Source organism: Leptidea sinapis, chromosome 35, assembly GCF_905404315.1.
Source record: "Leptidea sinapis chromosome 35, ilLepSina1.1, whole genome shotgun sequence".
Taxonomy (NCBI): Eukaryota; Metazoa; Arthropoda; class Insecta; order Lepidoptera; family Pieridae; genus Leptidea; species Leptidea sinapis.
In genome coordinates, this window is record NC_066299.1 from 6,781,335 (window position 1) to 6,807,816 (window position 26,482).

Here is a 26,482-nt window from a genome sequence, read left to right on the forward strand (position 1 = left end):
TGGTTTTAAACCAGCAAACATCCTGAGTTGGGACCACCAATCTTAAGTTTATTTTTATTTTTTATCTTTTGTATTTGTACAAACTACCTATACGTTTTAAAATAATAAAAAATCTTTCGTTTCTTTCTTTCCTTGAAGATTGTGGACTTGGTGGATTGGTGTTTGACCTTGAGCCTTTGACACTCTCCGTGATATTATATGCCACTAACTTTAATATCATCCGATCATCTGAATGCTTCCCATTCCTTCTCAGTGCGCTAATCAGTCAATTTTATCCAACACACAATCAAACAATCGAACTAACTTTTCCTCCTTCCACGAACGAATTTATAGATGTCTTTATTTTAAACTTCAATAAAGAAAGTACTAGTTTACAAATGATAATAACAAATAAGTTATAACAAAATATATTTAGTATTCAATTATACTCTGTAATTGGATTTGTACTGTTCGTGCTATATATCAGCTTGGTTATAGACAGTCTCTCAAAGAAAAATTTAAAGAAATAAATATTATGACTATTCATTTTCAGTACATTTGTGAAAATTTAATATACGTTCACAAAAATCATCACCTTTTTTCTCCTAATTGTGATTTTATTATAGTAACACTAGGAATAAGGGATTGCTTGAATCTGATTTTAGTAGTCTTCATAAGATAAATAATAGCTATACTAATGTATACACTTTTCTAGTAAAGTGCCAGCCACTGTTCAGACATTATCTATAAATAAATTTAAATGTTGAATTAAAAAATGGCTTTATCGTAAATCCTACTACTCCAGAGCTGAATATCTAAGTGATCGGACAGCCTGGGACTAGATTATGATTATTTTATTGCAATAGCAATGACAGTATAATATTGTATAATATGTATTAAAAAGATCGCGAAAAAAAGAATGCTGGGAGAGTTTCTTGCGCCGCTTCTTTCTCTCAGAGCGCCATTTGTTGCCGAAGCGGTAGTAGTAGTATCTAGTATATTAGAAATGACATCAAAAAAAATTATAAGGTAGGAATGAATTTTGAGAAAATAAATGCCTTTTATGCCTTACACTTGATGGCATCTATTTTGCCATCAATTGGCGAGTTGCAACCTTAAAACAAACTCCAGTTTTTATAAAGCTTGTGAATACATTCGCTAACATACACACATTAACATCTCATAATATAAATGTAAAGCTAATCTTAAATAATAAAATAAGAGACGCATAATCATAACACGTATTTTCTATAGATTCTAAAATATTTTCGAGGCTTGTAATAGTTGGTATACCACCGTGCTTAGCAAGGTTACAAGCCGATGAAGCAATTTCTACTATGTTAGGTTCAGAATACAACTATTCCTAAACGCACGCAGTAGTTGCATAGCGTGCAAAGCGAACACATTTATTAAGCGGATTACCGCCACTGTTGCGTCAAAATCGACCGTCAAGTTAGCAAAGACCAAGCGAAAATGAGACTGAACCTGTTGTGACATAAAAAGTAATAAGCTACTAAAGTTTGTTAGCAGTAAGGGCTTGAATTGAGTGAACTGAATTGTGTTCGATTGTGTTGGTCCACGATGTGTGATAGACATGTATTGGTTTTTTCGATTTGTGCAGCGGTAGTGGCGGCCTTCGTGGGCATTTGTGCGGGACGGATTGCACGTAAGTTTCCAATTTCAGGATTGGTTCGTATCTATGACTTTACACTGAGCACTGACTATAACAAAATCAAATAATTCAATTTTTTTATTATATTATATATTTTTTTACAATATTATAGGAATCATAAGAGTTAATATAATGCGACGACAGGAATCAAATGAAACAATTCCTAAGTATTCCATTTTTTTAAAAAAAATAAGGGACGAGACGAGCAGGACGTTCAGCTGATGGTAATTGATACGCCCTGCCCATTAGAATGCAGTGTCGCTCAAGATTCTACAACTTAGTAACTTAGAACTACAACTGCGCTCGTCACCTTGAGACATAATATGTTAAGTCTCATTTGCTCAGTAATTTCACTAGCTACGGCGCCCTTCAGACCGAAACACAGTAATCATGACACATTACTGCTTCACGACAGAAATAGGCACCGTTATGGTACCCATTATCTAGCTGGCATACTGTGCAAAGGAGTCTCCCACTGGTAAATGATTTGAATAGGAACTAAACAAGTACATTAGTTTAATGGTCACAATAATTAGAGAATAAAACCTGGCTTTTATTTGACGACGCCAACCCCGGATGGGCATTTATTTCGATTTGTTTTATTTCATTAACTATCGGGTTATGAACGAGCAAAACATATCCTGGTTCTATCGATTTATATACCTTTTCATAAGCCGATCAAGTCGAACCTGATTTATACGAAGTTCACTCAGAACTTACTTGCTTTGGCAACATGACAAAGAACTATCAATATCATAAAATGAAGTGATGTCTGTCTATAACCAAAGTAAATCAAATCAAAATAGACTTATTCATGTAGGTCTAGGAAATGTTTTACCACCACTTCGGAAAAGGTTGAGCTTTAAGGAGAAGAAATGGCAAGAAACTCATTGCAACTCTCTTAAACCAACATTGCTTCATCGTTTTACAAAACATTTCAATTACAATATTGTATCCAAAGTGATGCAACAAAAATACTCAAATGTCAAATACTAAATGCCTTACACAAGTAAGTAAAATTAAAATAAATGCATAAGTCCATACACATCGTAAGTAAATAAAGGAATTATGCGAGCATTTAAATGGAGATATAAAAAATATAAAAACTTTAATTAAAAAAAAAAAGTAAATAAACTTTACATGTTTGCGTGTTGTATCTCAATTACATAATATAATACATTTATATATTTTAACTATTTACCTACACTTAGAAGGCAGAAATCTTTATGATATTCTTGTATATATCGATATGTATATGTGCGTAGGTCTCCCTATCAACTCTAAAACGGACCAATTTTAATAAAAATTTTCAGGCAAAGTTTGAAAGCAATCGGATTAATAGATTTTTGTTTTCATTATACCTTCTGAATGTAAATATGAGCTAATACCACAAACAAGAATAATATCGTTAAAGTTACTACACCGATCATCCCGAAATTTTGAACACAAAAAATTAAAGTTTTAAAGGGACTATTATGTAACTTAATATCACTCCGACAAAGTAGTAATAAAAATGCATTCGAGTGATTTTAGTAAATCAAGAAAGAAAATGGCTGCTAAATATTTCGGTCAACGGATTAGCCTAGCTATGTAACGGAAATGAATCTGGGTTATTGGTATGGCACCACCTATTGATACAATATTTACGTTTTATTATAATGCAACATTAAACCTATTCATTTATCAAATCATTCAATCATTCAAAATATTTTTTATATATTTTTGGATTACCTCTGACTGCTTTAAAAATAAAATAGAGGTGTCTGTATTTTACAAGTAGGAGGCTCCTTTGCACAGGATGCCGGCTAGATTATGGGTACCACAACGGCGCCTATTTCTGCCGTGAAGCAATAATGTGTAAACATAACTGTGTTTCGGTCTGAAGAGCGCCGTAGCTAGTGAAATTACTGGGCAAATAAGATTTTACATCTTATGTCTCAAGGTAACGAGCGCAATTCTAGTGCTGCTCAGAATTTTTGGGGTTTTTCAAGAATCCTGAGTGACACTGCATTGTAATGGACAGGGCGTATCAATTACTATCAGCTGAACGTCTTGCGGAACGTCTTGTTCCTTATTTTCATAAAAAAAAATGTAAAATATTAGATAAGACTGTCTAATCTAAACCCTTTTTTGTATGTGAAAGTGTAAAATGCATACATTTAGTCTTTTCTTCTACGGAGAGTTTCTTGCGCCGCTTCTTCTCTCTCAGAGCGCCATTTGTTTCCGAAGCGGTAGTAGTATCTAGTAGTTATTAGAAATGACACCAAAAAGAATTCTAAAGGAATCAATTTTGAGAAAATAAATGCCTTTAAAATAAATGAATTGAGGTTACGGGCAAACAAAATAAAGTCTATGAAATGTAAAGCAAATCTAAATCGCTGATATGATTTGTTCGTAACTTAAAAAAGCGTAATTTAAAAAATACAACCTGTTATAATTAAATTATTATGTTTATTGCTTTTCAAAACACTCTCCTTTACATTTTAAATATTTTTTCATGCGATCGATGCATTTTTTAAAACAGGACGACTACAGATCTGAAGGCATGTTTTCTACGTGCTGATTGAACGCTATCACTGCCTCTTCGGAATTGGTAAAAGTGATACCTCTCATCTTTGATTTTGGGGAAAATACAGAAAGGGTGCTAGGTCGGGGCTATGTGCTACTTTTTCGGAAGCTAAAAATAACTTCGTTGAGTTGAACGTGAGTATAAAAGCGTTGTCATGATATAATGGCTTTTTGGTCGTCTTTCGCGGATTTTTTTTAACACCCTAGGTTAACAAATAGTAGAAAACCACTCGGCATTAACACTCTTTTGATCTTCAAGTGGAATTGTGCAGATATTGGACCCTTAGCTCAGAAAAAAATGCGATAATTTATTTGCCAACGTTTATCGCCTGCCGCCTGTTCTCATTTTCAAACACCCATTTACAAGATCTCTGTTTTTTTTCGGGTTCAAAAAAATAAATCCACGTTTCGTCTCCTGTGAAATTGTCATAAACAGCATGAAAATGTCCGTGGTCGTACTTCATTAGCATCTGTGAGCACGATTCCACCCGAGCCGCTTCTGCTCCGCTGTAAGTTCATGAGGGATCCAACGACAACAAAGTTTCCGAAGTTTCAATTCTTTGTGTAAAATTTTCTGAAATTGGCTCATAAAAACCCCCAATAGTCCCCGAATTATCTCATAGGTAATCCGCGGGTTTACTTCAATTAGCCGCTTAACAGTAGCCACATTATTTTGGTGACGGCAGTTGAAGGCCGCCCTTCACGAAATTCGTCATGTAAAGAAACCCGACCTCTCTCAAATTCAGCAAACCATCCAAAGCATTTTAAGACGAGCGGCACAGTCTTGCGGAGAGAGAGAATTTTTAATATCATAAAAAATCATCGCTCTAATATCTTTTCGACTGAATTCCATTTTCGTTGCGTACGTAGTGATAAAAAACAATTGACAAATGATTTCCGCCAATTTTTTTTTATTACTAAGAAGGTTGCAATGCTTAAAAAGATATAACATTCGAAATTCAAATTGTTCCGATTAGCTAGAAGTGCTAAACTTTTAGTGTTCCCCATGTAGTATGCCTCAGAACTGAACAGAGCAGCAAGAAATTCTGCGGGCATTATTTTTTTAAATTTAGTTAGATATAGCTTGAGGGTGTTCGCTCCATTTCCAGTCACCATTACAATGCAGTACAAGTGTCCGGAAAGGATTTTGAAACACCCAAAATTTTGAGCGCCATTTTGATCCAAAACACGAAAAGTGTTTTCATGCCACTGCCTAAGTTCAGAGGAAGGTGAGGGTGTGGTTCCCATCTAGACAGCATCCAGTGGTGAAGAAATTTCCTCCTAGAAATTTCTCCATTACTTTATCCCATTTTAATATCCCTTGATATATATAAATTATCTTGGAGTTCAATACACAGTCCTACAAAATTTTGTTTGTAGATATTAACGCAAGTTGTACTTATTTAAATAAAATGCTATTTTATGGATTAAAACGCGTGTAATTGTAACTGTGTTATAATATTAGGGTTATTAACACATTATATTTTTGTGTAAAAGTTAATTTTTGTTATTATTTTATTTAAACCGATGTTTTGTTACGATATCAGAGGGCTCTCAGTGCTCTGCAAAGGTCACGAAGCGTCGGGGTAAATAAAATAACAATAAAAATGTAACTTTTACAAAAAAAAACCTAATGTTAAATTACAGCTACCACGATTTGCTTCTTTAAAAAGTACTTTATTGAAGTCCCTTAAAACTTTATAGAAATTATTCGTTTGTTTATATATCACCTTGGGCTGAATAGTCATCAGTTCGTGTAAACACAGACCTGTTCCGTTGCAATGTATGAGAACAATAATATTGGCTGTTGCGACATAATTCAAGTATTAAGTTAGATTACTAAATTGTTCTAAGTAACTGCAATAACGATCCAAGGCTATTTAAGATAAACTAGTCCTCAACTTGGATTGTTTTTGGTTTTTACTTAAGTGGATATTTTTTTTTTATGAAAATACGGGACGAGACGAGCAGGAGGTTCAGATGATGGTAATTGATACGCCCTGTCCTTTACAATGCAGTGCCGCTCAGGATTCTTGAAAAGCCCAAAAATTTTGAGCGGCACTACAATTGCGCTCGTCACCTTGAGACATAAGATGTTAATTCTCGTTTGCCCAGTAATTTCACTAGCTACGGAGCCCTTCAAACCGAAACACAGCTCTGCTTCACGGCAGAAATAGGCGCCGTTGTGGATATAATAAGAATATATTATATAGTCTTGATAATGTTATGTATGTACATAGGCACATAAGTGATTTGCTAGAAAATTTCATAAGCATAATGTTAGCACCATGAACAGACATTAACTTATAATTTTGTGGGGCGATGTATATGCTTTTACAACAAGAACCCAGATAATGTTCAAAACAAATGTATTACGAAATTCAAAAGAGTTCTTAAGAAACGTTTGTGTGGTATACATTACTATAACATAAATGACTTTCTTAATGATACCACTGATTTGGAATTGAGCGACCGCCCACAGGCTATTAAATAATAAATTTTATTGAACGATGTTACATTGTAACCATGTTTTAAAAAAAGAAGCCAGCTGAGTTTGTTACACCCGTTATTCACAGGACTGAGGCATACCTTTTGGGAGGGGTGGCAGTTTTTGACTTTGATTAAGTGATTTTATATCCTATTTTAAAAATATTTGAATTTAAATTTGGAGTGAATTGATGTTACACGTGGCGCTGGGTTTGTAGTGGAATTGCTTTTTAGTAGATGGTAGTTCCTAGCAGTAGGTACTTACAAATAAAATAAAGTGTTAACAAAAATCGGCCTTAGGAAGGATGTTTTATAATTAAATTTTAATGTAAGTAGGTTCTAAATCGATCGTTCATCGTAATTTCTGATGAAATTCCAACCAATGCCTCGTGATAGTATTACAAAGCCTGAGTGTTTTCCCTTGGTATGTTCAAACAGCACAGAATACATAATATCTTTTTAAATCGCAGATGTACTGGTGCCTTAAATCTTTTACATTTCCGGCATTGCTTCCCTCTCCAACATGGTGTTTTATTACTAGATAGCTTTTGATCACTTATTTCCAACCATATTATATCTTTGTTTTGATTTAGGTGTTTAAAGAGTTTAGGCCATCAGTATTAATTGTATATTTTTACTATAATACAAGTAGTATTATTTTCGTCTATAACTATAACACATTGTAAATACTACAACTATAGATTTTGACCAAAACTAGTCATTGAAATATTTACAAGCATTGTGCTAGCTTTTTCACGTCAAAAGTTGACATAAACATATAAGATCTTACAAAAAAAATATGAAAAATTAACAGTGTAATTTGTTGACGGTATTATGGTAGACTCTATTAGTCTATTATCTATTTAATTATTAATGTTAGTACAGCTTATGGCAATTATAAGATAATAAATTTGGTATGCTTCTTTTTTAAAGAAAATAAGGGACGAGTACGACGTTCAGCTGATGGTAATTAATACGCCCTGCCCAAGTGTGCAATGTGAGCAGCACCACAATTGCGCTCGTCACCGTGAGAAATAAGAAGTTAAGCGCCCTTCAGAGCGAAATACAGCAATGTTTACACATTACTTCTTCACGGCAGAAATAGGCGCCGTTGTGGTACCCATAATCTAGCCGGCATCCTGTGCAAGGGAGCCTCCCACTGAAAAAAATCCTACACTCATTTATTTTAATCAATCTCTGGATATGTCGGTTTGTGTGTTTCCATATTGTCGTTGTTTTCTTCGTCTAGATTGGTCACTCAGTGATTCAATCTGTTAGCATTTGTAACTATATTATAAAAATATGATATTTTTTTTTCAAAAATTTAAGTCCTGCAAAGTTAAGTTGAAAAAATGGGTAGTAAAGTATTTCCATCATTATATAATTTCTTAAGTTTCAGTCTTACCACAGAAAAGATCAAAACTTAGTGTTTAAATCATCAAACACCATGACAATGGTGTTTTTTTTTATGGAATAGGAGGACAAACGAGCGTACGACCCGTACGCTCGTTTGTCCTGTGTCCAGTGCCGCTCAGGATTCTTGAAAAACCCAAAGATTCTGAGTGGCACTACAATTGCACTCGTCACCTTGAGACATAAGATGTTAAGTCTAATTTGCCACGTAATTTTGCTAGCTACGACGCCCTTCAGACCTGTGTTTCGGTCTATACATACATAATGTTCACACATTACTGCTTCACAGCAGAAATAGGCGCCGTTGTTGTACCCATAATCTAGCCGGCTTCCTGTGCAAAGGAGCCTCCCACTTTCCCTTGGAGGAAGATATTTCTGAAGCGATTGTAATGATTTATATGAAAAAAAAAATCTCAAGGAAATCAATAATTATTGAAAAATTAATGACTTTTATTACTTTTGAGGTTCACTTTCAAAATTATGTACGTAAGGCAATTTAAATATTTTTTTTTAATTTTAAATTTAACAAATAGCGAGAGGAGAAAAATATAAATCTACAATTGTAAAATCTTCAAATATATGGTTATTGGTTTAGGGTCTAAGTCTAAGATAAAAAAATTAATGTGCTTTAGACCACAAGACTTGAAGTGAAACAAAATATTAAATTATAAAATTGTTTGCTTAGAACGAAATGAAATTATGAAATAATCGAAATATATGCTGGGACCAGGGTATAGTAGTAATGAAACTTCAACGGGCAAAGCTTACACAAAAATATTTCAAAGCTTCCCGTTAATATTGAATAACAAACATTTCAAAGAAACATATTTAAAAAAATTAAAAAAATTATTACAAAAAAATAAATTAAAAAAAAAAACATTGTTAATATAAAATTGTTGCACAAAACAATATTCAAAAAATTATTTATTTCAAATGTATTTAAGAAAATGATGTTAAAAAAATTTTCCTTCGCCCCGCCCGATCACAGTTTTCGTAACGCTCTCCAAGTTTAAATCATGTATTTCTTCTATGGAATTAATATTTAGCGTTACATTATAAAACGTCGTTGGTTACATTCTTTAATTATGCAATGTCAAGACGTGTATCGGGTGGTTGCGTTAATTCAGTAAGTATTAAAGTAAGCCCTTTGGTAGGTAGTGGAATGCTTGTAAATTCTCATATGCGTGAGATCATTACTATTGGAAAATTTAAATAGTTACTATGCTCGCACGCTTATCAATAGCATACTTCACTAGTGCGTGTTCAATGGAACAATTGGACGTAATTCCAGAAAAACGTTGCAAACCACAATCATGTCGAAATTGAGTTAAGAACACAAAACCTGTCACGTGATTCATTTTAACGGACTGACAAAAAATGGCAGACGTACTGTCACTCTTTAAATGGCACCATGACTTAGTAGCCCAATCCACATGTATAGATAACACTAACATTTATTAAACTTTAAACACGAATTCCTTAAAACTGTGAAGTTTGTGGCTTGGAACGTTTTTCATGAACTACGTCCAATTGATATAACGAGGAATAAGACCGCACCCTCGTTTGATCATTATGTTGCCGTATGTATAGTAATACATACGGCAACATAATGATCAAACTGACCTCGTATGTTGCCAATTAATATGTTGTTTGTTGTGTAATTTTGAGAGTCTCAAAGGGTCAGGCAAACTACGGCTATCAGGATTTGAAGTATCATCAGAACATCGTTAAAGGGCTTAGATCCTTGAAACGTTGACCAAGTAAATGAATAGCAAATTTTACTGTTGTTCATCATGTCAATCATTTACATGAAACCAACTTACCAGTAGGAGGCTCCTTTGTACAGGATGCCGGCTAGATTATGAGTACCACAACGGGTATTATTTCTGCCGTGAAGCAGTAATCAGTAAGCATTATTGTGTTTCGGTCTGAAAGGCGCCGTGGCTAGTGAAATTACTGGGCAAATGAGACTTAACATCTCTTAAATCTCTCATGTCTTAAAGAGACGAGCGCAATTGTAGAGCCGCTCTGATTTTTTTGGGTTTTTCAAGAATCCTGAGCGGCACTGCATTGTAATGGACAGGGCGTATCAATTACCATCAGCTGAACGTCGTATTCATCTCATACCTTATTGTAATAAAAAATTAACTTTGTATTAAAGAAATACTTGTCATTAATAAAGAGCAGCATTAAAACTCTGACTCTCAAGTCGCAATTCTGCCACAGACGAACCTTCCATACAGCATTAGTTCTACAAATCTAATTTGTAACCAAAATTTATGAACAATGCCGGTCTCGAACCCATAACTTCTCCGGTTCCACCCCAGCGCTCTTTCCAACTGAGCCAATCGTTTGAGTACGCATGGATCGTAAATTTTGGTATATCTTGTTCAACTCTCAGATTGTGGCTTCATAAATGTGGGTTCATAACTTTGGCTTACAAACATTTGTATAATATAATTTAAAGTGAGGGTTATCACTTTAAAATAACAAATTGTTTACAATTAGATCTACTGTTTATTATCTGGACTTATATTAACTAAGAGATTCATAAAGTGAGGTTGAAAAGTGCACTTAACTAGTCTCATGTATATTTTTGAGCGATAGTTCGATAATCTGCCATAATAAACGGAATTTACTAACTTAACTCTCTCTCAGAAACAACAACAAGAAACTTAAGAAATTATCTTTTTAAAATCATTATTTAATAAAATATTTACAAGAGAATCACATTTATTTAAACACAATCAAAGTCAAAAGAATTAAAAATTATATATCCGATTTTTACACTTTAAAAATAATAACATAATATTTACTTTAATAAAACCTACATAAATAAAACAATATAAAAAAGAGTTTTAGTGGAATTATTCCGTTGTTGTATTTTTGTATCGCTCAAAGGAAGTCAGAGTATATGTTAATGTAGTTAGTAATTAATTTAATTGTTCACTTAATTAAAATTAGCTACAAATCTTGGTGTTATGTAGAACAGACTTAAAAAAGACTTAGTCCATTTAGAGTTATATGAACATGTATAGGCCCTATCTGACAACTGCCATTACTCACAATACTAATGCAATTGCATTTTACGAATAGATATTACCACAGAACTAGTACATCACGGATGTTGAATAAACAGTATAGACGTCACTAGTTTAATGACCAATTTCTATTTACACATTCCACATCAGAATTTATTACAATATAACATTATTAATTTAATTAATCTTTTACAATATAATATTGTAAAGCAGTCAGGGAAAAAAAACAGTATTTTATCATTATCCCTATAATACAGATTATACAATTCAAATTCAAATATTTTTATTTCAAAATAGGATGTGACATCACTTATAAAAAGTCAATAACTACCTATCCCAAAAAGCCTAGCCTGAGAAAAATGGGCGCAACAAACTCAACGGGCTTTTATTTTTCATCACAAAATATTATATTTACTCAGTAATATTGTACAATTAAACTTAATATAACTTTTAATTTTCAAATATATACTCTCGTAATAATTTAATAACACTTTAATAGTGCAGAATAATTAATTTATTTCCGATCAAGACATTATACCCTTGGCTCAACGCTCCTCACCCCTCCTCTATTCGCCTCACACTTCACACCGCTACACTAGCGTCACCTCTCAAACACTCACTTGCTCACTTCACATACGTTAAAATATAATATAATGTTTGGTGTCGAGACACTTGGCCCGTGGAGCCCAGAGGCGTGGAGAATGTACAAAATACTATCAACGGGCCTCAATAGGGCACTGGAAGCCAAGCGCTGACAGCTATTTCGGTCAACGGATCAGCTAACAACGCGGAATTGGTGCTATTATTCTGGGAACACTTCCCGGTAACAGAAGTTTTAATTTAATGTAATTATAGTATTGTAGCTATATTAATTAGATTTTTTTTGTTCCAATAAAAAAAAATGTAATATTATACGAGAAGACTTTATAGTATAATCATAGATGTAGTTCACCAGTAGATTTATAATAATATGTTTATTATAAGCTTTATAAATAATAAGGTAATAGATGTGTCGCAGCCTCGGAAAACATATTATTGCTCACAAGTAACTTATAGATATCGGTGAGTAAGAAGTGATTTAGTATTAATCGGAACAGCTGACGTAAAACAACACATAAGTATGCTATGTTTCAATATAATATCTTTCTGCAGAAACCCTTCCACACCTCGTAACTAAGACAGTCAAAGTATTACATTTCTACAACTAAACTGCTATATTTCTTAGTAAAATAAAGAGTAATATTTTATCACTCATTCAGCCATTTTTCACGCCATTACCGAACAAGTCCCTTGGTATCCGGAGCGTTGTAAGCGGGTATAGCAATGTAATGGTGACACGTTAGGGTTTCCACGATAGTTTTAGCCTTGCATGCATAGCTGACAGGCAAACACAGGGTATGTGATGAAACAGAACAGTTATCCGCACATGAACATGCAACCATGCAAATATCAAAATTGATATTTTGTGTCGTTCGGTAACGAGCTTGCCTACACACTTCTCAGTTTTTAATTGCCTGCGATAGGGTAAGGATAAGTAACAGCATCTTGTCCTTTTATGGATAATAATAATGGCGTAATCAATGATAGTTTAACATCATTCGTAAATTATTTTTGTAATCTTTTGGTCATCATCAGCAGAAAGACGACTGCTGGGCAATGGTCTCCCCCAAGGATTTCCGATCGATACAACGACTGATACGACGATCGGTCCTGCGCTGCCCTCCGGCGATCTGCGTCGGTCCATCTTGTCAGGCCTACTAAGACTGAGTCTTCCGGTACGTGGTCGCCATTCGAGGACTTTACTGCCCCAACGGCCATCTGTCCATCGAACTATGTGTCCTGACCACTGCCACTTCAGTTTCGCAATCATTTGGACTACGTTGGTAGCTTTGGTTCTCCTACGGATCTCCTTATTTCTGATTTAATCTCGCAGGGAAACTCCGAGCATAGCCCTCTCCATTGCCCTCTGAGCGACCATGAGCTTTCTCATACGGCCCGTAGTTGGCGACCACGTCTGCGTACCGTAAGTTATCACTGGCAACACACTCCGAGCATAGCCGTCTTCATTGCCCTCTTTTGGTGTAAATCTCAATTCTTTTATCAAATTGAGTGAGAATACTGCTTTCTTTGCAATAACCACCGATCTCTTTGAGTGCGATCTCTTTTTCTTTTTCTGTTCTGCAGAACAAGTGTTAAACTATTTTGTTGATAAATTGTAGTTAACGATACCGTACACATCCTACACACACCGTCATGAAGCTAAACTGAAAGTTTTTGGCAAAACTGTGCACCAAACCCTAATGTGTTTGTGTAAATAAATATCTAGATTGGCCGTAAATTTTGTTTCAACTTAAAAAAATATATGGGGAAAACCAGAAAATTTTGAGTTCATACAAATTTACTGTAAAATTAATTTAAAACATAAAATAAAATAACCAAATAAAGTATAAATAAAATTCAAAAATTACATACGCATTAAATTGCATTATTATTATTGCATATAACATAGATTTTAATAATAAAATTTATTATGATTAATAACACTTCTACCAAACAAACGTTTGTATTGGTAAGATAATTGTTATGTTATACAATGGCTACTGACTCTTAGCTTGTGATAAAATAATCAGTAATATTCTAGTATCCTAATTTGTAAAATCTTTATGTATATCTTTTTACCAGTGTGAGACTCCTTTGCACAGGATGCCAGATTATGGGTACCACAACGACGCCTATTTCTGCCGTGAAGCAGTAATGTGTCATGATTACTGTGTTTCGGTCTGAAGGGCGCCGTAGTTTGTGGAATTACTGGGCAAATGAGACTTAACATCTTATGTCTCAAGGTGACGAGCGCAGTTGTAGTGCCGCTGAGAATTTATTCGGTCTTTCAAGAATCCTGTGCGGCACTGCATTGTTATGGGCAGGGCGTATCAATTACCATCAGCTGAACGTCCGGCTAGTCTCGTCCCTTATTTTTATAAAAAAAATGCTGTAGATAGAAGATGAACTATAGACGCGTCACTAAAATAACATGAATAATGTGACAGATACACATAAAATCGATTGGTATTGAGTCTAAGCCAGATACACTATAATTTCTGATATCGCTTTCGCGTATGCGATTTTTATGTTTGGACTCAGGTCATGGGATCCCAACAAACAATAGCTCCCGTGGTGCAATACTATTTTTTTGTAAATTCTGATTGTTAAAACATAATTGAATGATTTGGTGTGAATTCAGTTATTATTATAATATAATACTTAATAATACTTTATTTCATTTCTTTTACACTCACTGCAAATATCTTGAATTACTAAATGTACAATATTTATAACATAATACCAATTATTTACATATTTTTATCGCTAATTGTAATAATACAGTGAACATTGAAAAACGGTTTTTCAGTGATATTAAAAGAGGTTGACCTCTGACCCCGAAACTAGTTAAAACTGTATCTTCGGGGTCAGTGATTCCTCGACAATAATGAAAATGACAAGCGAAACAAAATTAAAAAATTAAATGTGAATGTATGTGTGTGTGTGTGTATAATATGGGACGTTGGTGTCTATTACATTATACAAATCGTCCAGAACGAGAACATGAAAACATAACACACGTCACAGACTATTGCTATCTCATTTACATACGCTGACAAAGAATCTAGTGTTCATTATTGGTTTGAGTAATATGTAAGTATCCAACCGTACCTTGTGATTAAACTCAAGGTAATCAAAAACTGATAGACTAAACTGAGTACTATGTAATAGAACTTTGACAACTGTGTACTAAATCTATCTATAATATATATTTTACGAGATTTTATGAAACTTAAATATTTCTTAAATATTGAAATAAAAAAAAATATTGAAAATATGCCCGAGAGTAGTCGCTCCATAAAACAAATAATTATTTCTTAAAATAAACAATATTTTAGATATAATATAATAATATCCGGACGACCGAGCCTTGCTCGGATTTTTAAGAATGTACAAAACTTGAACAAAAAAAAAACTAATAGGACTTCTGGATTCGAACCGGGGTCGTCTGCTTTCCGGATCACCCAATTTCCCATCTGAGCTATTATACGTCTTGTGTATATTGGCGAAATTTACCTTTGTATTCTAATGTTTTTGTACCTGTCTCTCATTAAAACACGGATAAAACTAGTTTTTTTTAAATTGAAACCTAGCTAGATCGATTTATCGCCCTCGAAATCCCCTGTACACAAAATTTTATGAAAATCGTTGGAGCCGTCTCGGAGATTCAGATTATATATATATATATATATACAAGAATTGCTCGTTTAAAGATATAAGATATAAAAAATGCAAACTTACCTAAAGATTATATATGTGTATAGTATGTTTAAGTTTATAATATATCGTATTATCATAAAAATAATTGAAAATCTGTTTAAGCTTGTGCCAATGTTAACATACAACAGTTAACTTAATTCAAAATTTGGACCACCGTTCACGACCAAGACCCTGCTTTCTTTTGATTTAACTAGAAATGTAAAGTATCCAGACTTTTTCCAATAATTGTAGTATCAGACGATATTAATTGCCAAATTTCATAGTTCTATGTCAAAGGAAAATACCCTATAACGTTTGATGCCCTAGAGGGTGTCGAAATGTACGTTATTGTGGCATAAACGGCCGTATCTTTTTTGACGTGATCTTTTGTGACTTGTTTGACAATTTCCTAATATACAAATATTGCGGTTGAGGAGGTTATCAACTGTAAAGTAGATCCTGTAGATGAAGCAACAACCTGAGAGTTGAACAAAGCGTACAAAATTTTATCAACGATACATTACTCGAACGGTTGGCTCAGTTGGGAGAGCCCTCGCACGGAACGCGAGAGTTCGCGGGTTCAAGTCCCGCATCGTTCATAAAATTTTGTTTTCAAATTTTATTTGTTGAACTGGAGACGGACGGATAACAAAGTGATCCTTTAAGGTTTCTTTTTATATTATAAGGCACGAAACTTTTAAAAATATCATGGGAAATAAGTCGGTTTATGTACGCATTTCGGAACTATTTGAATCTAATCCATATTACCGCAACGCCAAGGATGATCCTTTGGAGTTGCTTATTCATTCACTGAGCAGTAAATCCCGATAATTTAAGCAGCCAAATCGGTGGACTGTAGACCGGACTGAAGTACAACCTACAGTTTAAGTCTATTGAATGTAGCCAGTTTCAATGAAGCCTATTTAAGCATTGTTTCAAAATTACGAGTAGTTTTCACTTGACTCTGAATATTTCATATCAGTGCTACCCGGTTGCATCATCTCTAGACCTGACGTTGATGACGTCACATCGCCGCTTTGTTACGGTGTTCAAAACAAGCATCACTAGGATATTATTATTAATAAATAAAATGTGATTAATTTTTTCAGTATTATAAATTCTGTTACCAATACTTATTCAAACAAAACAAATATTACAACTACATTTACAATACTATTACACATAAAATTATAACTATCATTACGCGTAAGTGTACCAAGAATACTAGCAGCATTTCTGCGATGGATAGCAAGGCTGATCCGTTGACCGAAATAGCTGCCAGCGCTTGGGTTTCCAGTAGCCGTATTGAGGGGGCCCTGGGCCCCACTGGCCAAGTGTCTCGAAACCAAACGGCACAAAGATGTATGACTCACTGAGACCGACATATTTGCGACGCTTACTGTCTTCGGCAGTCGAAGCAGCAGCCCCAGCACCAACTGACGTAACTTGGACATGAGAAGGAGCCAGAGTGTCGATGCAAGTCGCGTCCCACACCAGCGCTCTTCCCCGTGCCCAAGCCACCAGCGTCATACCATCACGCTTGCCTATATTATAAATTGATGTAATGGTGCCCTGTACTTCCCCGGGGCGTAAAAAGAATAGGGTAGTCCCAGGCCCAAGGGTGTCGTAAGAGGCGACTACGGGCTTTTTGAAAGTGGGAGAGTCACGCTGCCGTCTTATCACGTCAGCACAATCGGGCCAGATTCGTCCGGGTTACTTACCACACTCGCACAGAATACCGGCGTGAAGTAGCGGCCTAGCGCCGATATGTTTCGCATAGGTTAATGCGAGGACCGGGGGCCATCCCTTTCCATAATTTGTTGCCTCATGCCGGGGTATAAGTGTACGTTAGGGAGGATATCTGCTGTCACCGTCTCGGCAATTTTGAGGGTATGGATGGTAAGGGAGAGGGCTTAGAGGATTTAGAGGCCCGCGTCCGGATCTATGCGTGTGTCTACAGCTCCCATAGTAGTAACGCAGAAACGGATCACCTCATGGGCTGCGTTCAAGCGGCATTTGATGACGTGCTTGCACAAATCCCATCCGCTGAAATCGTAGTCTTGGGTGATTTCAACGGGCACAATGCCGAATGGCTTGGATCACGTACCACAGACTACGCAGGGCGATCTGTGCATAATTTTGCATTGGCGTATGGTCTGTCCAAATTGGTTGAGTCGCCAACGCGGCTCCCGGATGTGGATCAACATATCAATGATATGTTGGACACCTCCAACATACACTGCTATGCAGACGACAGCACTGGTGATGCCGTATACACGGGCCATGCAGGTCTCTCTCGGGAAATCGTCATCCAGTGCCGTGATAAACTTGTGTCTTCTATCGAGTCCTCTCTCGAGAAGATCGCGGAATGGGGTAAATTGAACCTTGTCCAATTTAAACCCCAGAAGTTTGCGCGTTTACCACAAAAAAAACCCATCTGTCGCCCAACTCCACCTTCGCACGACACGCCACAAGTTAGGATATCATCCCCACCATCTGGATGTGTGGCGGTCCTCCACAGTGCGGTTTTCAAGAAGCTTTCATCCTCGTACTACAAAGCTGTGGAATGAGCTTCCTTATGCGGTGTTTCCGGGACGATACGACATGGGTACCTTCAAAAAAAGCGCGTATACCTTCCTTAAAGCCGGCAACACTCTTGTAATTCCTCTGGTGTTGCAAAAGAATGTGGGCGGCGGTGATCACTTAACACCAGGTGACCCGTACGCTAGTTTGTCCTCCTATTCCATAAAAAAAATGGTGTTGTTTTGTAATTTTGATTATTATTATTATTATAATGATGGAAAATCAATGAAAGAATCTGGGTTAAGTAAAAAAAAAAAATTATTTTTCTGGCAGTACTGTTGTAGCGACATAGAACAACAAAAACTACAGAACCATTAACAACAACAGTCAAAACGTAACAATGAAAACTCCAAAAATGAAAAAGTGATACTACAAAAATATATCACGACATATACGACTAGCGGTAATGAAACTGCGAACCGTACTGACGCAACAAGACGAGCGCGAGGGGATCACCTCCACGTTCCAGCGAGGTCAAGAAATAATTTGGCCGTGTTGTATTGATTAATACTCCTCCTCGCGTCGTTTTCCTCATTACTGAGGGTCGTGACTCCCCAGCTGCGTCAGTTTCTACCGTACGATTTCCCTCCATCTGCTGCGATCCTTAGCTTCATCTAGGGCATTGTTCAGTTGATGTTCAGAGAAGATCGTATTTGGTCCTACCATCTCGTGGGACTGCGTCCTTTTGGGACGTTTGCCATCTACCTTGCCTGTCACCATCAGCTGTTCACGATTGTGACCCTCTTTACGAGCAATATAGTATTGATTAATAATAGATATAAATAATTTTCTTTTCCTATTTCAGCTGCCTTTATTCACCCCTGCAATAATACTGAGTCATCGTGTCTGATAAAAGCAACGCAAGATGCAATACTGGAATTCTCAAAAGGCCTACCACATCTTGGAGTGCCGTCTTTGGACCCATTCGTCATTGACGAGCTGCCGATTCAGCTGCCAGGAGTAAGGGTGACCTTCATTGATGGGATAGTGACTGGACTACGAAAATGTCAAACGCTCAATGTCGAGTATGTTGTATTTTATGTTTTTATTAATGATTTAATCGTTTAGGAATATGCTACATGGCTATAGCTCATTTTGCATTTGTTTAGTATTTTATACATTTCGTAAGTCGCATTGAAAAATCAGTTATTTAAACTTGTTTGGCCATAAATATTGTTACAACACAAAAAGTATTTTTTTGTTTTTTTTTTTATTTAAATTTGAAACGGGTTTCAATGTTAGAAATTTAAATCATTTCATTGCATACAATACATCTATTTTTTGATAATTTAATGGATTTAATGGCTGAATCACAATAAATCTAATGAGTTGGTTCTTTTCAAGAGACTTTAAAATAGAAGGTATAAGTCGTATGTTCGTTTAAGATACTATGTGATACATAACACATCCTTTGTCCGCGTGCCCTTAAAAGTAAAAGTTAATGCTGTTATAGACAAAATTTGTCAGAATCCCATTAGGAAAATTTATCGCGAGAATATTCCCGCTATAATACTTTCACGAAATTTTTACGTCAAAGACGACCTGAAGCTTTGTGCTTATCGTCAATATGCAGGACAAGGCCTAAAATCAATCTCTACATTTAAAGAGAGTGACTCGACCTAAATGCTTGCTGCTCTGATACGCGGGAGAAAGGTACTACAAGAATATCTTTTCATTGACAACGTAAAAGGTGCACTTCAACAAGCAAACTGACAATTTTATGACGACTTCAGATTTCCACCTGTTTCGTACTCCTGTAATACTTACATATCGTAAATGTATGTTTTTGTTGTTGAGTAATCAGAAGAGCTGCTTCACCTGATTCCTGCCGCCGAATTCCATCTTCGCACGACACGCAACTAATTAGGATATCATCCCCACCATCTGGGTTTGTGGCGGTCCTCCACAGTGCGGTTTTCAAAGAACTTCCTTCCACGTACTACAAAGCTTTCTTGTGAGGTGTTTCCGGGAAGACGTGACAAGGGTACTTTACCTGTAACAAGCGCGTACACCCTACTTAAAGACCAGCAAAGCTGCTGTGATTTATCTGGTGTAACAAGAGAATGTAGACGACGCTGATCACTTAATATCAGGTGACCCGTACGCTCGTTTGTCCTCATGTTCCATTAAAAAAAGACTTTTAAATATACCCATAGCAAACAAAACTGTTTATTATATTATATTATTTAAGAGAGAAGATTTGTATTACAAATATATCTATATATTTTTTACAATTTATAACTTTTTGGGCTTTAATTGATTTCAGAATTTTGAGAAGTCCTTCTTAATTGCACTAGTGTGTACTTACTTAATCATCTTAGCTAATATTTATTTGCAACATATTGCTGTTAAAAATATCTAGGCGTTATATTTTCTTTTATACACAATTGCCCACTGTAATATCACTATATTAATATTTCTATGGAAACCCTTATTAATTTTCAAATTAAAGCACACCCCATTATGAGCCAACTGGCAATAAAGTCGCATCAAAATCTATCCAGTACTTTGTCTCGTTTGTAAGAATAAACGGAGAGACAGATATACAACTATTAAAATAGTTTTCTGGTAATAATATCCTTTGTATCCGTATGCCTAAAATAAAACATAAAATATTTTCTTCAAAATGTTGAAGTTGAAGTCAAGCCCAACAATAAGAAATATTAAGACATATAAAACTTATACTCTAATGCTGATGTGAATAATATACTCCAATTCCTCCAAGGACGTTTATAAACTGTTTTGTATATAAAACAGGCACTCTGCAATTTATATAAGGTTCGGTACTCATATGACATTTTTATCTGTTTTCAGAGCATATTTGGAAAAGAATATATTCATACTGGAAATGCGATGTAACATAACAATAAAAGGAAAATATACAGCTGTTGGAAGATTATTGTTATTCCCAATTAATGGCGAGGGGGACTCAAAAATCAAAATTGGTAAAACTGTCAGCTAATTGATTATTTTGTTTTAAATATTATACATATCCGTGCGAGATAGAATCGGAATTGAGGAGATCCGTAGGAGAACCAAACTCACCGACAAAGCCTAAATGATTGCGAAACTGAATTTTCATTTGGCAGGGCACATAGTTCGACGGACAGATTTTTTTAATAAAAATAAGGGACGAAACGAGCAGGATGTTCAGCTGATGGTAATTGATACACCCTTCCCATTACAATTCAGTACCGCTCAGGATTCTTGAAAATCTCCAAAATTCTGAGCGGCACTACAACTGCGCTCGTCACTTTGAGACGTAAGATGTTAAGTCTCATTTGTCCAGTAATTTCCCTAGCTACGGCCTTCAAACCAAAACACATTACTGCTTCAAGGCAGAAATAACCGCCGTTGTGGTACCCATAATGTAGCCGGCCTCCTATGCAAAGGAGCCTCCCACTCCCACTCCTCAGATGGCCGGTGGGGCAGTAAAGTCCTCGAATGGCGATCACGTATCGGAAAATGCCGGGAAATAACATACAAATGTTTATTATTATTTACATACAATTTTTTATGCTTTAAAGTGATAACCCTCACTTCTAGGATTAATACACAAATAAAATTTGAAAACCAAATTTTGTGAACGATGCGGTCTCGAACCCACGACCTCTGGCGTTCCGTGCCAGTGCTCTGCCAACTGAAAGTTGAACAAAGCATACAAGATTTTATGACAATACGTCACTCGAACGGTTAGCTCAGTTGGCAGAGCACTCGCACGGAACGCCAGAGGTAGTGGATTCGAGTCCCGCATCGTTCATAAAATTTAATTTCAAATTTAATTTGTGTATTATTTACATAGATAGATAGATAGGTGATAAACTATACGACACCCCAATCGAAAATGTATGATGTGGCGCACTTAAACTTTTACGATTCCCTTCAAATTGCAGTGAACTCGGTTATAAAACTGAACATAAAGACGAAGTACTTCAAGGATTCTGAAGGCAAAGATCATTTCGGTATTAAGAACTACAGATACAGCTTCGATTACGGTGACAGAGTTCACTACACCATCAACAACTTATTCAAAGGAAACCCGGAACTAAGTAAGTAAATTAACTAAATTTTCTCAGATATTTACTAATGTGTATCATTGAATTTATTACTGTAAAATATATTCTACATATTAATGGAAATTTACAATTAGGATAGTATTAATTATATAGTACCAGCTGACCCGACAGACGTCCTGTAAATAATAAACAAAATAATGTTATATGAATTTGTCAATAATAGAAAATATGTCTAATAATTGCTTTAGATTGTAAATTTTTAATGAATGAATGGTGGGTGGATAAAACCTCCTTGTGTGTTCACCGGCAGGTGTTTTGTCAGCTCGAATGACAATATTATGGCTGTTTGATTTGCACGAACTCGTTGCATTCTAAGCCTATATACTTCACTGTCACTCTCAAACTTATGACTTATCAATCTACATAAAAATAATCTGATAGATAGTTAACAACTGTTGTTAATCTACCAACTTTTGTTAGCTAAGATTAAGTTTATTTTTTACCTCCTAAGAAAGTTAGAAAGAAATAAAAATTATTATTAGTTATTCATTTTAAACTATTCTTTCAATGTGATTTCTGAACGACGGGGGACACATCACAGGAAAAACTAAATTGTTGTTTTTATTTAATTCTGAGCATCTTCATATTTTTTCACCTTTTAAACCTTCCCTGGACTTCCACAAATAATTCAAGACAAAATTAGCCAAATCCGTCCAGCCGATCTCGAGTTTTAGCGAGACTAACGAACAGCAATTCATTTTTATATATATAGATAGATAATCCCTGCGTTATAATAAATACAGGCCATAGTGACGTCATTCTGGCGTTTGTCCAATCAAAAGTAAAGTTTGCGAAACATCAACTGCCTTGTGGGCTTCATGACTTCTTTCCAACAAGATAAAAATTGATATTCTAATAAATTATTAAAATATTTAAAGCTTATCTTTAATTTGTTGAACATGTCAAAGTTAGCTGTTTTAAACTACATTATGACTTACCTAACATTTTATACAAATAAACTAAAATAGTTCTGTTATACTATACGTTAACATAATCTGTGTTATCCAATTGTTGTGATTTATTGAGTGTAAATTCCGCTCGGTTTTGTCTTCAATCAATCAATAATTAATCTGTGTTAGTCCAATTTGCTTTCCAAATTTCAGACACAGATATGACAATTCTTTTATTTTGTCAAATATGCTTTACTCAGTTTTCTCTCGCACATGCTTAACTAGAGAAAGAGAAACAGATGTACTTAGGTGACAGTTAAATGAAACGCGTTCGCACTGAGTGAACGTGTCTTATTGACTGAAGATCGTACTCGGTACAGAGCAGTAGACAGTAGTCAGACACACATTTTTAACCAAAACGAGGTACTTGAGAGGACAAACGAGCGTATAAATTCTATTGCAACACCAGTGGATTCACAGGAGCGTTATCAGCCTTTGAGAAAAGTGTACCGCTCTTTTTGAAGATACCCATGTCGTATTGTCCGTCCTGGAAATACCACACAAGGAAGCTCAAACCACAGCTTGGTTGTAAGTCGAAGAAAGTTCCTTGAAAATCGCACCCTGGAGGAATACCACACATCCAGATGGTGCGGATTTGTCGTTCTTTCCACCCAACCCCGATATGGCTTATAAGCTGTAGTCCAAATATTGCAAAACAACACTGATTTTTATTAAAAACATCTGACTTAGCTTTCTTTCTATGTTTGAATTTTATCACTGTGAAGTTTTATTGACATTTTCCTCGAGCCTCATACATTATATAATATGATGACCTACTTTTTAGCACAGTGGTTAGTGACCCTGCCCACTGAACTAGAGGCCCCAGGTTTGAATCCCGGTAGGTGCATTGATGTTTATTTCCTAGTCATATGTATTGTATGAAATATATCGTTATCTTGCACCGATATTTAATAGGCTAGGCCATAACATAAAACATAATAACACTTTCTGCTAATTTATTAATTAAAAATGTTTTAGGTAACACTGTACTTCAATTCCTCAACGAAAACTGGAGGGTAGTTACAGAAGAATTCGGACAACCAGTGGTGGACTATGCAATGAACGTTACTATAGAAACTGCAAAAAAATTCTTCGAAGCTGTCCCATACGATGAACTTTTATATGTGCCAATACCTAAGTACTAATGAATATATTCACCGGATATTCAAAGCCGGGCGAATATGTTTTTATATGTAAATAATTTTACAATTACTTGAGTCTAAGAATAACATATCGCCGAGCAGGTTTTGAAGAGAAAACTTTGAAGAATAGTTTCCATTTTCAATCATTAGTTTTGCTCAGTTACAAAAACAAAGTATTTTTATATTCTTCTATCAGTAACAGAGATTAGCATTCATTCAAACAAATTCTTCAGTTTTATGATATTGAAAAAGGAGATTAAGTATTGTTGTGAATATTATGCACAATTAGAGAGTTCACTTGATCGCCATGTACGAACATAATCCCGAGTAATTAAAGTAAGAAGCTTATATATTGAGGTTAAAATGTATATAAATATAGTTAAAATATGATAACTTTGAATTTTAATATAATGTACGGCAGTTATTGATACAAAACTGGTTTATAGTTAAAATTATTGTATCTGTAAATAAAGCTGTTAAATTTATGTAAGATAGAAATTATTATCTTTATTTTCAAATTATAAGTATGATTGTAAATATCTTCAATGAGAAATATAACACACTTATAGAATTGTAGCTATTAAGTATTAGCTATTGATAAGAAGGGAAAATATAAATTATATATCTTAAGAAATAATCGAAATAGTTTTTATTGCATTATTCAGTTTTCCCATTTTACTCGAAACACTTAATATTACCAATAATTATATATAATATAATTAAATTTCATTATTTGTAAAAAACGGTAAACCATTTTTATGAGATTTATTTTGATTACTTTTTGGCTGTCTCACAATAAATGATGAAAATTTCATGTCAAGTTCATTTATTAAAAACAAATATTAAGTATTAAAATTAAGCTATAAGAAATATTTTTATCACTGAGTCTTGAAAGTAATATTTTTGATTTATTGTATGTTACAATAGCTTAGTAAAATTTAAAATGAAATTCTTGTGTTTTATTTTGAAAGCAAAGAGGGAAACAATGCCATATACAATAATATTATTAAAAACTTTTTTTGAATTTCAATTTTCGAACTCTTTGGTAACCTTATGTAGTATATTGCATTCATTTGTCATTTGTTTTTATGAATTGGCGGCAAATCTAAAACTCTTGTTACACGTGAAAATGAACCGAAAGCGAAAGCGAGATAATTTTCGATCAATGATTTATTATGACTTTCGTTGTGGGCTTAGTCAACAATAAAGCTATGATAGGTTGCGATTAGCATTTCTTATGAAGCCCCATCTCGTGCCACTATCTACAATTTGTTTAACGAGTTTAAGCGTGGACGCAGAATGATGATCCGCGTGAGGGACGTCCTTAAACAGCGACTACTGAAGATAACATCAGTGCTGTGCAACGCATGATAGAGGAAGATAAGAGAGTGACCTATCAGTAGATAGGGGCAAGCCTAGGCATTGGTATGAGTCAAGCTCAAAAAATATTACACGAACATTTAGGTGAAGGTTTGTACCAGTTAGATTCCCCATACTTTAACGAAAATGGCATAGAAGAGACACCTCTTAGGAAGAATGGGCCCACTGTTTTTCTCAGTCGTTCTATCGAATGCGATAATGTGTAGAGATGAACGGAGATTAATTCAAAATACAATAAAAGTATTGGCAACTTTCTACATTAAGCCTTTTTTCGTTTTCTAAACATTTTCAGTGTTATCTAGGTAACAAACAAGGATTTGTACTTTTGTGAGTTTGCGGTGAATTTAAATTAAGTTAAAGATAGCAGCTTCCTTGTGCGGTGTTTCCGGGACGATATGACATGGGCACCTTCAAAAAAAGCGCGTACACCTTCCTTAAAGGCTGGCAACGCTCTTGTGATTCCTCTGGTGTTGCAAGAGAATGTGGGCGGCGGTGATCACTTAACACCAGGTGACCCGTACGCTCGTTTGTCCTCCTATTCCATAAAAAAAATCAATTAACTAACGTCTAATCTTACCATCAATTGTCAGTAAAGAAACCGCACATATCGAGGAAAATTCGGTCATCCTTATACATCCGAGCCTATACTAATAATTAAGCAATGATACCCCGCAATCGTCAGGTGGGGATTCGTATTGAGACAGCGACAGGAGACCAAGATTGAATACCGACATAGGAGACTTATTTAAGGTGAGTGACAGTGTGATTCTAAGGCTCAGCCAGTTTTTGGTATGAGTATATACGCGAAAAATGGACGGTTAACTCAATATCGTGCCAACCGATTTCGATGTTTTTTTTTCTTTACTTCAAAGTTAGTTTGGTGAGAGTATGG

General features: G+C 35.2%; 2 protein-coding genes across 4 annotated transcripts in view; both read left to right on the plus strand.

Moving 5' to 3' along the window:
- Positions 1–26,482, plus strand: part of LOC126975257 (cuticle protein 16.5-like) — a 351,637-nt gene that overhangs the window by 138,398 nt on the left and 186,757 nt on the right. The window lies entirely within an intron of this gene.
- Positions 1,362–24,800, plus strand: LOC126975251 (circadian clock-controlled protein daywake-like). Its single transcript, XM_050823056.1, has 5 exons — positions 1,362–1,645; positions 18,848–19,067; positions 20,857–20,987; positions 21,936–22,091; positions 24,047–24,800. The coding sequence occupies exons 1-5, from the start codon at positions 1,561–1,563 to the stop codon at positions 24,211–24,213; spliced, it is 759 nt and encodes a 252-aa protein (XP_050679013.1). The 5' UTR covers positions 1,362–1,560; the 3' UTR covers positions 24,214–24,800.